The sequence below is a fragment of the Dromiciops gliroides genome, chromosome 6 (assembly GCF_019393635.1).
Source record: "Dromiciops gliroides isolate mDroGli1 chromosome 6, mDroGli1.pri, whole genome shotgun sequence".
In the NCBI taxonomy this organism is placed as follows: domain Eukaryota; kingdom Metazoa; phylum Chordata; class Mammalia; order Microbiotheria; family Microbiotheriidae; genus Dromiciops; species Dromiciops gliroides.
In genome coordinates, this window is record NC_057866.1 from 93418895 (window position 1) to 93437566 (window position 18672).

At 39.6% G+C, this 18672-nt stretch overlaps 1 protein-coding gene across 1 annotated transcript in view; it reads left to right on the forward strand.

Annotated features, from left to right (window-relative positions):
* The window catches only part of LRPAP1 (LDL receptor related protein associated protein 1), a 45526-nt gene extending 32684 nt beyond the window's left edge, over positions 1–12842 (forward strand). Inside the window, 4 exon segments of the mRNA XM_043973316.1 lie at positions 364–522; positions 7171–7253; positions 8811–8987; positions 12173–12842. Coding sequence (XP_043829251.1) covers positions 364–522; positions 7171–7253; positions 8811–8987; positions 12173–12238 — 485 coding nt within the window. The 3' untranslated portion in view covers positions 12239–12842.
* Positions 12843–18672: the final 5830 nt, after the last annotated feature.

Here is an 18672-nt window from a genome sequence, read left to right on the forward strand (position 1 = left end):
ATTTGAACTCGGGTCCTCCTGAGTCTAAGGCCTGTGCTGTATCCACTATGCCACCTAGCTGCCCAAACTCTGTTTGGAGCTGTACAGTGAATGAAGGTCTGAGAGAAGATTCTATTTCATTTTTGTTTTGTTTTCTGGCGTGGCATATCAGGTAAAGTATTGAGTTCAACACTCTAAAATTCTAAGTTTGGTTCCTGCCTCTGACACTAATACCTGTCAGAGACGCAAAACCTGTCTGAGCTTTGGCTCCTTCCTCTTGTCACATGGAGAGGAAGTTCTTGTACTGTTTCCTTCACCAGGCCCTTTGAGGAAAGTGCTTTGTAAACTAGCCATGTCAGCCGTTCTTTTACTGTTTCTCAACAGAGAGCCACAAAAATGTCATCAGCCCATTGGAGGAGGTCCACCTCAAAGAGGACGCCCTCCACAGCAAGCACACAGAACTGAAAGACAAGCTGCGGAGCATCAACCAAGGGTTTGACCGTTTACGGAAAGTCAGTCATCAAGGTTATGATGCAAACAGTGGTGAGCTTTCATTTTTCATTTCCGCTCAAAAATTTACTGGGACAGTATAAAAGTATTGAGTCAAACGAGGTCAAAACGAGTCAAACTGATTGGTACAATTATTCATGATTATCATTATCTTCATCAACAACCTACACACTGTGTGGTACAGGGCACCAGGATAGGGGCCAAGCGTACAGAGCCAAGGTTGAAGAGGCTTGGAGCTGATGGCTGTTTCTCCAGTATTGGATTGAATCTGCTTTTTCTCATCCTGGTATCCATGGCCTTTCATCATCTCTCTCACCTGATCTGCCTAGCTTTATCTCTCCCTCCCTCCCCATATCTCTCTCTTCAGTTAATCTGGCCTTGCTCTAGGAGTGTCTCTTCTCCCCTCTTCCACACTCATCCAGAGTACCTTCTCTCCTCTTACCCCATTTTAAATATAACCCTTGCATCCTCTTGGCTTTCTCAGAACTCTCACATCACTTAGATTTATAATAAATTGTTTCATAGTGCTCTTGGAGCTGTTTCTAAATAGGCACTATGTCGTTTTGCCTAGATCTTAATCTCTTCCAGAGCAAGGATCATGCATTTTGTTATTTATACCTCAGAGTGCCTGGTTCAGTAGTGGGCTTATGGAAGGTGCCTAATGAATTCTGAATGATAAACTGTTGATACAACAAGATTTTCTTTGTGGATCAAGAAAATGTTTGCTTTAAGTTGAATGCATTTTGTGTGGTGTGGTAGAAAGAACAACTTAAGAGAACCAAGGTTGAATTCTGCCTCTGACATTTACTAGCATTATGATCTTGTGCAGGTCTTAACTTCTTGCTTTAGTTTCCTTAACAATATATCACAAAGGACTATCCCGAGGATCAGATGAGAACATTATGTAAAATACTTCACAAGCACTAAGGAAGTAAGTCAAGGATCTTTGATTTTACCAGTAGGGTTGTTCTCTCAACCAATGTGGATCCCAGCCCTTCTTCTCTTTAATATCCGTCCCTCAGTAGCAATTTATTAAATGCTCTGGTATATGCTAAGTGCTATGGGTTACAACTTACTACAAATAGGAATAGCACCTGCCGTCGTAAAGTAGCCATGTCTTTCGCAGGTGATCCTTATTACAGTGCTGTTGTTACTATAGACATTCCCTCAGTTTCCAGTTGTGCACCACCATAAAAAAAAAAAATGCTCTAAACATCTTTGTCCACATAGGTCTTCCCGTTTCTTTGGGTCCAAAGGGTATGTACAGTCTGATAGCCCTTTGAGCATAGTTCCAAATTGCTCTGTAGAATGGTTGGATCATTGACAACTGGAGCATTAGTGTCCCTATTTTTGTCATATGGTGAGTTTTTGCCCCAAAACTTGGATCTTTGGGTTTATCAAACATTAGATTACTGTGGTCATTTTCTTCAGTGAACCGTGTTTCTAATCTGTTCCATTGATCCACCACTCTATTTCTTAGCCAGTACCAGACTCTTTTGATGATTACCATTTTGTAACATAGCTTGAAATCTTGTACTGCTAGGCTGTCTTCCTGCACATTTCTTTTCAATGATTCCCTTGATCTTTTGTTCTCTCTGATGAATTTTGTCATAGCTCTGTTTCCTCGTTGCCTTTTCTTACTTCCGTGATAATCTTATATCTTATTATATGACATATATGTCATTATATAAATATATGTGTGTATACATACACACATATCATATAGTAGTTTCTTATTGCTGTAGTTAGCATTTTTAATAAAATATTGAATAACAGTGGTGATAATGAATGTCCTTGTAGAAGCTATTGGGAAGGATTCTAATTTATCCCCCTTAGAGATATTGCTTGCTCTTGTTTCAGATAGATACTACTTAGCATTTTAAGAAAGGTTCCATTTCATACTATGCTTTCTAGAGTTTTAATAGGAATGGGTGTTGCATTTTGTCAAAATCTTTTTCTGCATCTGTTGATATAATCATCTGATTTTTGTTGTTTTTGCTATTGGTATGGTTAATTATGGTCATAGTTTACTTAATTTTTAACAAGCCCTGCATTCCTGATGTGATTACTGTAATCTCCTTGCTAGTATTTTATTTTATAATTTTGCATTTGTATTCATTAGGGAAATCGGCCTGTAGTTTTCTTTTTCTCACTGGTTTAGGTAGCAAAACCATATTTGTGTTAAAAGGAATTTGGTTTAGTATTGGAACTAATTGTTTCTTAAATGTTTTGTAGAATTCAGTTGTGACTCTATCTGATCCTGGGATTTTTTTTTTTTCTTAGAGAGCTTTTCAATTTCTTTTTCTAAGATAGGATTATTTACATTGGTTCCTTTTCTGTTAAATCTGGGCAGTTTATAGTTTTGTTAATGTTAATCCATTTCACTTAGATTGTCAGTTTTACTGGCATATAAGTGGGCAAAATAGCTCCTAATAGTTGATTTAATTTCACCTTCATTGGTATTACATTCACCCTTTTTATTTTTGATACTGGTAATTTAGTTTTCTTCTTTTAAATCAAATTAACTGGTGATTTAATCTATTTTATTGGGAGTTTTTCACATAAAACTAGCTCCTACTTTTATTAGTTCAATGGGGTTTTTTTAACTTCCAATTTTATTAATTTTTCCTTTGATTTTCCAGATTTCTATTTTGTTATTTAATAGGAGATTTTAAATTTGTTACTTTTCTAATATTTTCAGATGCATGCCCAATTTATCTGCTCGTTTTCTCTTTTATTGATGGACATTTAGAGTTATGAATTTTCCCCTAAATACTGCTTTGGCTGGATTCCACAACTTTCAGTATGTTGCCTCATTGTTGTCATTCTCTTTAATGAAATTATTGATTGTTGCTATGATTTTTTTTTCCTTTGACCCACTTGTTCTTTAGGATTAAATTATTGTTTCCAATTAATTTTTAATCTGGAGTTCCATGGCACTTTATTGAATGTCATTTTTATTACATTATAGTCCAAAAAGGATGCATTTAGTATTTCTGCATTTGATTGTGAGGTTTTAGTGTCCTAATACCTTTTGTGAAGGTGCCATGTACAGCTGAGAAAAAGATATACTGCTTCCTGTTCACATTCAGTTTTCTCTAGAAGTTTGTCATATCTAACTTTTCTAAGATTCTATTCATCTTAACTTGTTATTTATGTCATGGTTAGATTTATCTAGTTTTGAGAGGGGAAAGTTGAGGTCCCCCATGATTACTTTTACTATTTCCTCCTGTAACTCATTTAACTTTTCCTTCAAGCACTTGGATGCTATGTCATTTGGTGTGTATTATGTTTACTTCATTGTCTGTGGTACTTTTTTAAATGTAGTTTCCCCAATTATCTCTTTTAATTAAATGTCTTTTTGTTTTTGCTTTGTCAGAGATCATGATTGTTTCTCCTGCCTTTTTTTACTTCAACTGAAACATAATAGATTCTCCTCCACCTATTTTAACTCTTTGTGTCTTTCTGTTTGAATGTGCTTCTTGTAAACAGCATATCATTGGATTCTGGTTTCTAATTCATTCTGCTCTCCACTTCTGTTTTATGGGTGAGTTCATCACATTCACAGTCTTGCTTACTAACTATATATTTCCCTCCAAATTATTTTCTTCTATTTATTCTCTCTCTTTTTACCCTATCCTGCCTCAAAAATCTATTTTGCTTGTGACCCCCCTCCCTTAATCCACTTTCTCCCTTAATACACCCCCTCATTATCCCCTTCCCCTCCTACTGAACATTTAAGTAAGATAGATTTCTATACCAATCTGAGCCTGTATATATTCTCTCTGAACCAGTTCAGATGAGTGAGTTTCAAGTATTGCCCATTTGAACCCCCCATTTTCCCCTCCACTGTAAAAGATTTTTCTTGCATGCCTCTTTTATGAGACGATTTTCCCCTTTCTTCCTTTCTGTTCCCCTCCTTCTAGTTCATTCCTCTTTTCATTTTGAGATTTTCCCATTATAATCAACTCATACCCCTTCCCTCTGTCTAAGTAGACTTTTTCTAAATGCCCTAATAATGAGAATGCTCTTAGAATTTACCTGTATATTCCACATAGGAATATAAATAGTTTAATTTTAATGACTCCCTTATGATTTCTCACTCACATTTCCCTTTTTAAGCTTTTCTTGAGTTTTGTGTTTTAATGTCATATTTTCTAGTCAGCTCTGGTCTTTTCATCAGGAATGTTTGAATGTCCTCTATTTCGTTAAATATCCATTTTCCCATGAAATATTATACTTAGTGGTTAAGGTTATTCTTAGTTTTACTCCTAGCTCCTTTGCCTTCTGGAAAATCATTCTTTTAATGTGTAAGCTGCTAAATCTTGAGTAGTCCTGACTCTGTCTCCATGGCATTTGAATGTTTTCTTTCTGGCTACCTGTAGTATTTTCTCCTTGACCTGGGAGCTCTGGAAATTGACTGTAATATTCCTGGGAATTTTGTTTGGGAATCTCTTTCAGGAGACGATATGGGGATTCTTTCAATTTCTAAGATATAGGGGAAGATTTCCTGGATAATTTCTTGAAATACAATGTCTAGGCCCTTTTTTTGACCTTGGCTTTCAGGTAATCCAATAATTCTTAAATTATCTCTCCTTGACCTTTTTTCCAGGTCAGTTGTTTTTCCAGTGAGATATTTCACATTTTCTTCTGTTTCATGGATTCATTAGCTTCCACTTGACCAGTTCTAATTTTTAAGGAATTATTTTCTTCAGTGGGCTTTTGTACCTCTTTTATCAAGTTGTTACTTGTCTTTTCATAGTTTTCTTGTGTTCATCTTATCTCTTTTCCCAATTTTTCCTTTACTGCTCTTTTTTGATTTTTAAAAAATTTTCTTTTAGCCCTTCCAGGCATTCTTATTGGGCTCATGTCCAATTTGCATTTTTCTTTGAAACTTTACTTTTAAGCTACTTTCAAAGTGCTGTCTTCAAATTTGTGTCTTGATCTTTTCTGTCACTATAATAGCTTTTTATGATCGGGTTCTTTTTGTTGTTGTTTGCTCATTTTTACAACCTGTTTCTTCAAGGCCCACAGTTGGTGATTGTTGCCATATGCACTTTAGACTAGCCCCTCCCCCAGTGTTATAGACACCTCCTAACTTATCTTGGACTGTAAAAATGTTTCTACCCGACCCTTTGTTGTCTGACACTCCAGAATTCAATTTGTAGTATTATATTAAAGTTGTTTGGAGGGGAATGTTGGGAGAGTTGGCTGAATGGTTCCTCTATTCCACCATCTTGGCTTTGTACTGAATTGTTATTTTCTAATATTTAAGTTGGAGCCATTTTAAGGTTTGAGGTGACATAAAGTTGATCAGATAGTGGTAGAATATACGAGTGTCTTCTCTGAAGATCATTCAGATGGAACAACTAAAATATTTTCTGGTACCTCAGTTACTGAACATCATTGTCCCACCTTTAAGTTGTGATATTCAACTGATGTCGATAAGCTACAAGAAGCAACAGGTAGGGGGCAGCTAGATGGCGCAGTGGATAGAGCACTGGCCCTGGAGTCAGGAGGACCTGAGTTCAAATCTGGCCTCAGACACTTAACACTTACTAGCTGTGTGACCCTGGGCAAGTCACTTAACCCCAATTGCCTCCAAAAAAAAAAAAAGAAGAAGAAGCAACAGGTAGCAGGGCAAACAAGTTAGTTCTTAAAAACATCCATGGGAAGGAGGATGAAAGGGAAAAGAAATTGAGCAACTACCTTCTGGCCTGCATCAAAGCCTGGCCATTCTCATCCTCCTTGACAATTAATATCGTTTTCTGCACCCTTTCTCCCACACATTCCCTGTTCCCTTCATTTCTAGGATATTGCTCTCTCCAGGTTCTCCTCTTGCTTCATAACTGTGAGTGTTTCCTCCATCATATTGCCCCCATCTTGCTGGAGTAAGAGCAGCCTCAGTGATCCACCTTCCTTCCAGATTCTCCAGGGCAGAACTGCCAAAACAATGGTTCTGACCCACAGATGGGACTGTGTCACTCCCACGCTCCTTCAGGATCAAATACAGACTGCTTTGCTCGGCACTGAAGGCCCTCCCCAGCCGTATTTCACGCTGCTGCCCTTCAGACCAAACTGCACTTGCTCCCGGCCTTCTCATGCTCCCAGCCCTGGGATGCATTCCTCCACATGGTCCTGCCCGGTGAAATCCTCCTCGTTCTTTAAGATCCAACAGCACGGCTGCCTCCCCTCTGAAGCGACGTCTCCCTCTTCCCACTGGCCTCTCGCACTTTACATCTACCCTTAGTGAGCAAGGTCTGCTCACTGATCCTATCCCCACTTGGGATTGTCACTTTCTTAAGGGCGGAGCACAGTGCATTGCACGAAATCATCACTTCATAAATATTGCAGAGAGTCATTGAAAGGACACGAGATTCAGCTTCATGATCTGGGCGGCCTTTGAGACCAGCTAGTTCAGCCCTCTCATGTTCCTTGCACTCCTGGCTTCACAGGGTTATGGTGGGGAAGCACTACATAATTATGCATTCCTATTTGCTTCCTTATAAAAACAACCTTTTCAGATGGAGGAAGAAGAATCCCTGATTTACATCAAAGGGATATTGGTTGTTGTCAAGTCCATTCAGGTATTCTGCATCAGACTTAGAAATGTCTTTATTGGAAAATGTTAGTTACATGTTAGCACCTGCCATCGTTTTTACACTTTTTATTTTCTTTTAGAGTTTGAAGAACCAAGAGTAATTGACTTGTGGGACATGGCTAAAACAGCAAACTTTACTCAGAAGGAACTGGATTCTTTCCGGGTAAGAAAGGATCAAGATAATTCTTCCATAGAATTGTAGATTCTCAGTGTTAAGCCATTCAGTCCAAGCCTTACCTCAGCAAGAATTCCTTCCAAGTTTCCCCTTGAATACCTCCGGTCATAGGAAACTTGCTACTTCTTAGACCACCCATTCCATCCTGGGACAGCTGTGACAATTCCTCATATTGAACCTAAAATGAAGCTCCAGCAACTGGACACAACTCTAGATGTGGTCTGACCACATCAAATATCTTGTATCTTTCCAAAATGAGACGGTACCTGCTTTCTTCCAGAGTACCACAGCAGACAGATACTCAGTCCCAGATTCTTCTCCTTGCCCCCTGCTCTTTCCCTTCTGATTTCATTCTGCGCTGTAGGAAGACATGAGCAAGAATGAACTAGAACCCGTTTGTCTCCCTTCATTTCTGTGACGGATGGCAGAAAGGAAAAGTCAGGCGGCCCCTCCTCCTGTTCCTAGATTCAGGGAATGTTAGGGAAAGGCCTAAGAGACTGTCTAGTCCAGCCCTCTTCTTTTACCAATGAAGAAACAGGCCCACACAGGGAATATGATTTGCTCAGTCGTACAAGCGTCATAGTGGCCGAGCTCTCTCCACTCCCACTCAGGGGTCTTTGCTCTTTACCGTGATAGATTCTTTCACGCCAGCATACAGTCCTTATTGAATGACATCAGCTAAGAACATTAGGCACACTGGTGATTGAAGAAAGTAAATGTACTAACATAAAAGACTCAGTAGACCTAAATCCCTGACCATAATACTTTAGTTGAGCAACGTAGTCAGAGTGAAATTTTCTCTCTTCCACCCTTCTGGTCCCTGGTTATTCCCCTTTTCATTCAAGTATTCTCCAAGTCTCTTAAGACTTGTGGTCAGGGCACCTCTTACAACTTTGTAGTTGGGGTTCCTCGAGGTTACTGTGTTTGCCTGGTGCCGGTTAAACGATGTTTTATTTTACCTTGTCAGAAAAAGGTTAGGCTTGTACTCTCTTAGTAGACGGAATTCCCACACTAATGCAGTCACAGGTATTGAACATATGGATGTGTTTAAGCAAGCACCTACCTTGTGCTTAGGAATTGGTGCTCCTGGACTCCAGGGAAAGTCAAGTGAGAATTTCAATCTAAAACAGCCATTGGTTAATGTTAGTCACTGGTTTTTTTTTTTAATAATTTAGAGCTGAAAGGTCATCTAGTCTAATTCTCTCATTTTATAGATGAGGACACTGAGGCCCAGAGAGATTAATGACTTGCTCAGGTCACACAAATAGTAGTGGCAGAGATGCGTGGGCTATTTGGGAAGCTGCCGCTGTTGTCTTTTCTATAAAGAATAGCTGTTTTATGGGATATGCTGTTTTAGTATTCAAAATGTAAGACCTTCCCCTGCTACAACAGGCACAAACAATAGTTTAATTTTATCCTGAAGCTTTATTTCCAAAGCCATTGCATGTAGTTGTGAAAATTTCTGAAATTTTATTTTTCAGGGACTTAAGTTAGCATCAAGAACATGATAGAAAGTTATTTATTCTTATTAACTGTATGTTGTAGGAGGAGCTTAAACACTTTGAAGCCAAAATTGAAAAGCATCATCATTATCAGAAACAGCTGGAAATTTCTCATCAAAAACTAAAGCACGTAGAGGGAACTGGCGATAAAGAGCATCTGAGCAGGAATAAAGAGAAATACGCCATGTTAGAAGAAAAGACTAAGGAATTAGGCTACAAGGTTTGTATTGCTAGTGTGGCTACTTGCTACAAGTTATTAATCACTTAATAAGAGCATTACAGGTGGAAGGAGCCTTGGAGATCATCTGGTGTTTATTCTTTGGCACTAAAAGATTCCTCATTCTGTCCCTATGGGTGTACCCTCCCCCAGTGCAGATCACAGCCCATGTCTTGGTAAGTTTCTGTGGCTGGAAATGTAGCCCCTTGCAGCCAGTGGACTTGTGGCAGGCTCTCCCTGGCTGTCAATGGGTCAGTCCTCAGGCAGCATACATACTCTGAGCCGATGCACTGTCCCTTTAGCTTGATAGTTCCCCCAGAGCTTGGTCACAGTAATTGCATACACTTACACAGGGCCTTCATCACAACAGATCTGTGATGTAGATTGTGCAAGAACTGTCCCTGGTTGTGTTTCTCCTATTGGAGAGGAAACTGGAGTTTTTAAAAGGGTAGGTGACCAAGGGCCACAGATAACCATGTGGCTGGTCCACATCTCCTCCCTCCCATCAGCATTTGGCATGAGTCACAAGTAGCAGAGATAGATGAGGCAGGGCCAGCACTTGGTCACTTGTAAATGTAGCCTAAAAGCCCTCTCTTTATTTGGATTCTAGGATTGTGCCTGACCCAACGGTCCCATTCTTACTTAATACAATCATTTGTCCATCCAGGGCTATTAATGTACCATAGTAGGGGATGGTGCAATGGCACTTTCTCATGATTTTTTTCATTTTATTATTAGAAGATTACATGGAAATCGCTAGGCTAGGTACAGTTATGTGTGTTTGTTTCATCCCTCTGCTAGACTTAGCATCTCCCCCAGTACAGTGGCCTTTACCTAGAAGGTGCTTAATGTTCACTGAATGAGAAGAATGAGTCAGGATAAGCACTTCTGTTTTAGTGGTGGCCATGAGGCGATCTGGACTTGAGCCTTCACAAACATCCGATGTGCTTGTGTGTGCACGAGAGCCTGATCATCTGTGACTTCGGAGCTGCTTTAGCCTTTTAATTGCTTCCCTGACCCCTCAGTTATCTCTAGAATTGGAGTTTACTGAGCAAATCTAGTGCTGGAAACTCAAACTTCCCCCCCCCAGACGAAGCCAAGGCCACATTTGCAAGAGAAGAATTAGGTGTCCGGGCACTTGAGCCTTCAAGAACTGGATGATGCTCTCATGGCGATGGCTGCTGTCGCATGTGGAGCCCCAGTTGGAAAGCTATTGCTGTCACTACAAGTGTGTAGACTTATCCTAGGTTAGTCAGTAGAGAACTACAGAATGAAATGAGATGGTGGGTGTGGCCACCCCCTTTAGTAGGGTTACACCCAAGAGGTGGCCAGATCCACTGACTGCAGAAAACAGGGTATCTGGACCCGAGAATGTCAGCATGCAGAATTCAACCTGTAGGAACAATAATGTGTAGTTTAGGTTACTTGGGGTTAAAGTGGATTAATTTGATGATTACAGAACCAGAATCACTTTAGAGCCCAGAGAAACCTTAGAGATAATCCAGTCCAGCACTTCCCAAGGTACTTTGGACCATCTGGGAAAGCAGAACCTAGAAATCCTGATCTAGGAAACCTGGTGGTATTGGAATTTCTTTAGGATAAGATGTTGGGGAATTTTTTGTTTTGCTCAAAAATTAAACTTGATATATAGCATAACCCTAAACAAATACTAATATATCACATTTCAGCAGCTCTTTAAGGTTTACAGAATGTTTTTCTTGAAACCTGGCAAAGTGGAGAGTAAATCTTATTAGGATCATCTATAAACTAGGAAACTTGGGAATAAGGGACATATGCAAACACACAAGTACATTCAAAGCCAAAACCCAAACTCATGTTTTCCAACTCCAAAAATAGTTTCTTTTCACTAAATCACCCTCAAGCCTTTGGGTAACATCTGAAATTCAAACCCTGCCTGTCCAGCTCTAAGTCCAGGGCCCTTTCGATTGTTCTCTGCTCCTTCACACACCCCTGGGCAGCCTCTGATGGGAAGTGTTCTATGCTAAGACAGCTGAAGAACGAAAGATCCCTGAAGCCATGAATCCAAAGGGCATCGCTTTCTTATTTCACTCAGCAAACACTGAAATGTCCAGTCCCTGCCCTCTAGCACCTGACAGCCTAGTGAGAAGGATCGCATCTAATATTAGACCATAATAGATGAGATGAGTTAGTTCTCATAGGCCTTCCTACCTGAAAAGCAGGGTTGTTAAAGGAATTTCCCTTGATCACCTAACCACCAGCACAGAGATATCAGTGCTGGGAGTGAAGTACAGGTCTCTCTGCCCCACTGTGCCCAGAGGTACAGGACAAGAAGTCATGCTAGAGCAAAAAGGGGACCCAGACATGGGCATCTTAACCTGTTGGAGCCTGTCTACTCAGCTGTAAATTGGGAATAATTGTGCTTGAACTACCTCCTTCACAGAGCTTTTGAGAGGAAAGCACCATGTAAATGTGAACTGCTATTATTTTTGGTATTGAAATGATCTAAGTCACAAATTCTCAAACTTTCTGGTCTCAGGAGCCCTTTACATGCTTAGAAATTATTGAGAAGGGGGCAGCTAGGTGGCGCAGTGGATAAAACACTGGCCCTGGATTCAGGAGGACCTGAGTTCAAATATGTCCTCAGACACTTGACACTTACTAGCTGTGTGACCCTGGGCAAGTCACTTAACTCCCATTGCCCAGAAGGGAAAAAAAAATTATTGAGGACCCCCCCAAAGATATTTTATTTATGTGGGCTGTATCAGTATCTTCTGTATTAGAAATTGTAACATTCCAATATTATGAAAGTAATATTGTCCTTCTAGATCCCCTGAAAGGGTCTCAGGGGTCCCTGGACCACACATTGAGAACACTAATCTAAGTGATCAACAGCCCAATACAAATAGCTCACGTTTCCATAATTCCCCACCACCAGAGTCTCTGCTTTTTACCTTTTCAGGTTTTTTTGCTTCCTGATGGGTTTTTTGTTTGCTTTTTATTATTCAGTAAATGTTTTCTAGTTCCTATTGAGTTGCTTTTGTAATATTGAGAGCAAATTCAGGACGAATGGGTGATTGGAAATCAAGATCGATGCTAGAGTTCATGTTTTCATTTTGGTTTCTATAAGGGTACTTAGGACTGATCTTACTTCATTGACTTTATAACTACCTGCCCAAATGGTTAAAAAATATATTTTACTTCTTTAGGTAAAGAAGCACTTACAAGACTTGTCTACCAGAATCTCCAGAGGTCTTCAGCACAATGAACTCTAGAGGTACCCTGGAGGCCCTCAGCATAGCATTCACTTTGTCTGCATTGAGCATCAGTACAATTATTCCCATAGATTTTCATCCTTTGTTAAAATGCTGTGCTTTTTAATATAGAAAACATAGAGGTACCTTTGCAGCCGGGTCAAAGGGTCCTCACTAAGGGAGTCATTTGCAGTTGCATTTATCTAACCGTCCAGCTGAAAGGTGTAAATGTTAAGGTGGGCCAGGCACTTGAACAATTAGTTAGTCATCTCGATTCTGTACTCACCATCTGGGGCTTGGATTGACATAGATGCTGTTTTCCCTCAAGCACATATTGATGTCCTATTTTTTTTTCCCTATAAAAAAGTTTTCACATCACACATACAGAAAAAGTCAACTAGAGATCAGTTTGCATCCATCCACAAGTCTATTAATAACTCATTACTAGAAATTTTATATAAAGAAATCATTAGAAAAAACTGAAAGTTACTGAAGTATTTAAATGATCTGATTATTCATAAATATGAAACCAGCCTTTTTTTAAAAAAAGAAACTATCATGTGCAGCCTTCACCACTGTGATCTACTTTATCACTGTAACAAATTAAACTAAAAGATACCAAATACATGAGTGGCTTTGTCTTTCTCTGTCAACCTGTCACCATCTGGTTCTTTAGCCCCGCTCCTGTCATCTTATGCTCTTTACAGAACGTGTGTAGGGGAAAAAGAAGACTTTGTCCATTGACTCAATTTGTTGTATTTAAGGTGGTAAATTACACACACAGAGACACACAGACATTGAGCACCGGCTGTATGCAGAACTCTGTGCTAGGAGCTGGGGGAAATAACGATGTTTCAGTAGCAAGATCCTTGCTTTCATGGGCACTCACAATCCAATAGACCTTTTAAGTGGGGCTTGGTAAGCCATGGAATAATAAAAATAAAAGAATGGTAGCAGCTAGGGATCGATGCAGGGGGCAAGTAAAACATGAATTATGTTGCTTTAAGGTTTAAAAAGCTCTTTACATACCTGACCTCATTTGAGCCTCCCAAGAACCTTTTCAAGCACAACAGTTACTACAGTTACATTTTACAGATGAGGAAACTAGGAACTTGTTCACGATCCTCCATTAGATAGTAAGCTCCTTGGGGGCAGAGACTGGCTTTTGCTTTTGTTTTTGTGGTTTTTAAGTGAGGTAATTGGGGTTAAGTGACTTGCCCAGGGTCACACAGCTAGTAAGTGTTAAGTGTCTGAGGCCGGATTTGAACTCAGGTACTCCTGACTCCAGGGCCAGTGCTCTATCCACTGCGCCACCTCACTTTCCCCGAGACTGGCTTTTGCATCCTCAGCACATAGCACAGTTCAAGCCTTTAATTGATGGACCCAGGTAGCAAGTGTCAGAGGCTGGCTTCAAACCCAGCTTCCTTCTGACTCCAAAGGCAGAGCTCATGCCAGTCTACCATGTTGCCTCTTGACATTACTAGACCATGAGAGCATCTCTTAGTCGAGATCAGAAACAGAAACCTGCAGTTTGTTCTACAAAATAACTACAATATTTTCAACAGAAACTGCCTGTGACTTCTGTTTCTCTTTTCTTCATTGCTGCCATAAATAATTTATGGGACCAGCATAGCAAGAATATATTTTTTCTGCATGGGAAAAGGGCAAATTTAAAACATCCTAGTCAAGAGAGGTCTGGTCCACTAGGATTTTCAGAGAATACCATGGAAGTCATTCTCTGACTGCACACAGACTTTGTGTTTCAAGTTAAAAGGAGGTGAAGACGTTTCTAAATCTCAAGAGTTATGAAAAGGCTTGAGACCCCAGACCTGCCTGCCTGCCCATTGTTTTGAGTAACATATAGATCCAAATTCCAGTAACTTTGGGACAGGTCATGAATACAGATGGCCCCAGCCCAAAAAGTAGTATCATAAAACTTGTGGATGAAGGAAGTCCAAATAATGGAACTTTGCACTCCTGAGAGAATTTTATCCACATAATCTACATGATCAGTATCAATTATGAACTGCTTTTGTTTTATTACATTCTCAACTTGACCTTTGAGATCAAGTTATAAAGATGCTCAATTCACTCTATTTTAGTTGAATCAGGTGTCTAGGAGGGCTAACACATCAATCTTCTCTACCACATGCTTGAATTATAGGATCCCATATCTGGAAGGGACCCTCTGAGGTGATCTAGGCCAACCTTCAGTCTAAGTAGGATCTAATCTATGATAACAGAAGAAAAGGTGCTGATTGGAGCCGAGGAACCACAGAATTTGCGGCTGTAAAGGGACTTAGAAATGATTCTGTTTTTCTCATTTGATGGCTAAGGAAATGACTGGGGTCACACACCACTGCTTACCTGGCTCAGCAAGAGTTCAGGTTCAGGTCTTCTGATTACAACTACACTTACCACATGGAAAGAGTTAGAGGTGTGACATCCCCTGCAATCTGGAAAATCTGCATAAAATGTTTTGGCCCTCCCTTCATACTAGAGAAGTCTGAAGTATTATGGTATTAAAAGAGAAAATATGTTGAGGCTATGCAATCCTATACATACATTTTATGCATTTCTGAATTTCTAAACTTTTTTCTGTGTTTTCTGCCTGCCTTAATATGTTATCTGTGGCTTCCACAAAATCCCCCAAAAAATTCCCATTTCATTTCATATGCTGAACTGAGATATCAAAACCTCGATGGGGAAAGTTGCAGTGGGGAAGGGATAACTGTACATCACACTTCTTGCTAAGAAAAGGTCCAAGGACAGGCCTGTGGATGACATCTGCCTTACGGGCATTGAGACTCCACAGGGGGTGGGAAGCCAGAGAAAGTTCAGCTAAGCAACACTAGAACACACTCCTGTCTATCTTGGTAAAATGTATTCCAAACCAAACACAATATTCTGTGTGTTGTCTGAGTAGGACAAAGGGTATCAAGGATACCATCCTTTGTGTTCTAGACATTATATCTTTTTTTTTTTTTTAGTGAGGCAATTGGGGTTAAGTGACTTGCCCAGGGTCACACAGCTAGTGTCAAGTGTCTGAGGCTGGATTTGAACTCAGGTACTCCTGAATCCAGGGCCAGTGCTTTATCCACTGTGCCACCTAGCTGCCCCACATTATATCTTCTTTAACGAAGAGTAACATCAAGTTAACTTTCTCAACTGCTTTGTCACGCTTTAGCTTCCTCAGGAGTCTACAATCCACTAAAACCTTTCAGATCTTTCCCCCCCAAATCAACCATTTAGCCAGTGTCTCCCCCGTCCTAAACGTGTACAATTTTCTATTTCTATCCCAGGTGTAGGACTTTGCATTTATCCAGATTACATTTCACCCAACATTTTAGCCCACTGAAATATTTTTTTTTAACTCCAGACTCTCTCCAGTGTTTTCACTGTCCTTTCCACCTCTGTAAACTTGTCTGTAAATCTGATAACCCTCACAGGCATGCCTTCATCCAGTTCTTTGATAAGAATGTTCAGGAGAACAGGCTCAAGACAATTTTATAATGAAATTAAATAGACTCCCGGAACAGCAAGTGCCCTTTCTGCCTTGCAACCACTGCCTTGAAAATGAGCAAGCTCAGTAGAAAAGTAGATTCCACGTCCCAATTATACAAATCCAAGGAACCAATTTCTTCATTTCAGCTAGTGTAGTCACAGGAAGATTGCAGAAATGAATCAAGTTATTCTTTGACCTGGCTTGTCAATACTTCTACAAGGACTGTGCCCATTGTATCAATGTTCCCTTAACCAGGAGCTTTATCCAGGGACCATCTGTTCTTTCCATGCCTTTTCTCTCTAATGACCGAAAAGAAGGGTGTGCACATTGGCACTTTGCCTTCCTATTGCTACAAGCTCATGTTCGATTTAAAACTATACGGAAAGTGACTGAGAAGGGAGAGATAGGGGGCTGGACTGATGTTCCAAGGAGTTCTTTCCCTAATGAAGCATAAATAGAGCTATTATGTCATAACTATACAAACATGGCACAGTGTTTGATAGTTCTTGCAGTCTGCTGACACATGTTAACCTGGGGTCTGCAGATAGATTTGGGAGAGCCTTACAACACATTTTAATAATTATTTCAGTGTGACTGGTTTGCTTGGTAATCACATTTATAAGCATGTAGGTATTTTATTTTGTGCATACTAAAACCTTATTTCTAGAAGGGTTCTATAGTCTTCATATTGCCAGGAGAATTCATGACTAGAAAAAGAAGAATAAAAGATTAAGAAACCCCAGCATTATACCATAAAGCAGAAGTCATCAAAACTATTTGGTGCTGGCTAATAAATAGAGTGGTGAATCAGTGGAATAGGTTAGGCACAGGAGACACAGTAGTAAATGACTAGTAATCTACTGTTTGATAAACCCCAAAGACTCCAGCTTCTGGATTAGGAACTCAATATTTGACAAAAACTGCTGGGAAAACTAGAAGATAGTATGGCAGAAACTAGCCATAGGCCAACATCTTAAATTGTACACCAAAATAAGGTCAAAATGGGTACATGATTTAGACATAAAGGGTAGGTAATACTATAGGTAAATTAGGAGAGGAAGGAATAGTTTACCTCTCAAATCTGTGGAGAGGAGAAGAATTTATGACCAAACAAGAGATAGAGAATATTATGAAATGCAAAGTGGATGATTTTGATTACATTAAAAAGTTTTTGTTGTTGTTTCTTAACAAACAGAAGCAATGCAGCCAAAATTAGAAGGGAAGCAGAAAACTGGGAAAATTTTTACAGCCAGTGTTTCTGTTAAAGGTCTCATTTCTAAAATATATATGGAACTAAATCAAATGTATAATAATGAAAGTCATTCCCCAATTGAGAAATGGTCAAAGGATATGAACAGGCAATTTTTAAAAGAAATCAAAGCTATCTATTGGCATTTGAAAAAAATGCTCTAAATCACTATTTTTTTTTTAAGTTTTGTTTTGGTTTGGTTTTTTTGGTCAGGCAATTGGGGTTAAGTGACTTGCCCAGAGTCACACAGCTAGTAAGTGTTAAGTGTCTGAGGCAGGATTTGAACTCAGGTCCTCCGGAATCCAGGACCAGTACTCTATCCACTGTGCCACCTAGCTGCCCCTCTAAATCACTATTGATTAGAGAAATGCAAATTAAAACAACTCTGAGGTACCACCTCATTCAGATTGGCTAATATGACAAAAAGGGAAAATAATAAATGTTGGAGAAGCTGTGGGGGAAAAAAATGGAACACTAACGCATTGTTAGTGGAGTTATAAATTGATCCAACCATTCTGGAAAGCAATTTAGAACTATACCCAAAGGACTATAAAACTACATACCCTCTGACCCAGCAATACCACTATTAGTTCCATATCCCAAAGAGATCATAAAAAAGGACCCACATGTACAAAAATATGTAGAGCTGCTCTTTTTGTGGTGGCAAAGAATCAGAAATTGAGGGGTTGCCCATCAATTGGGGAATGGCTAAACAAATTGTGGTATATGAATGTAATGGTATACTATTGTGCTGTAAGAAATGATAAGCAGGGGCAGCTAGGTGGCGCAATGGATAGAGCACCAGCCCTGGAGTCAGGAGGACCTGAGTTCAAATCCAACCTCAGACACTTGACACTTACTAGCTGTGTGACCCTGGGCAAGTCACTTAACCCCAATTGCCTTACCAAAAAGAAAGAAAGGAAAAAAAGAAAGAGAGAGAGAAAGAAAGAAAGAAAAGAAATGCTAAGCAGGCAGATTTCAGAAAAACCTGGAAAGACTTACATGAATTGATTCTGAGTGAAATGAGCAGAACCGGGAGACCATTGTACACAGTATCAACAGCACTGTGAGATGATCAACTGTGGTAGACTTAACTTCTCAACAGTGCAATGATCCAAGCAAGATAATTCCAAAGAACTCATGTTGGAAAATGCTCTCCACATCCAGAAAAAAAGAAGTGTGGAATCTGGATATTGTTTCTACTTTTTTAGTTTTCTTTTTTGAGGTTTTCCCCTTTTGTTCTGATTCTCCTTTCACAACATGACTAATGCAGAAATATGTTTAATGTGATTTTACATATAACCTATATCAGATTGCTTTCTGTCTTGTGGAGGGGGGAGGAAAGGGAGGGAGGGAAAAAAAAATTTGGAACTTGAAATCTTATAAAAACTGGCAGTTGAATACAGTCCAGAGTTCAAGAAAGCTAGCCTAATAATTGATCTTATTTATATAGTGTCTTAAGACCTTTCCCCACGACAACTCTGTGAAGTAGGGAGTACAAGTATGCACATTTTACAGATAAGGAAACTGAGTCCCAGAAAGGTCCCAGGGTCAAAACAGCTAATTTAGAGACTTAAAACTCAGGTCTTCTGACTCCAGTCTCCAATGCTTTTTCTACAACACTTTAATTTGACCTAATGAATTTCATACTTACAGCATTGAATACAGGGCTTTTGAATTGATCAGGGATTAAGGACTAAG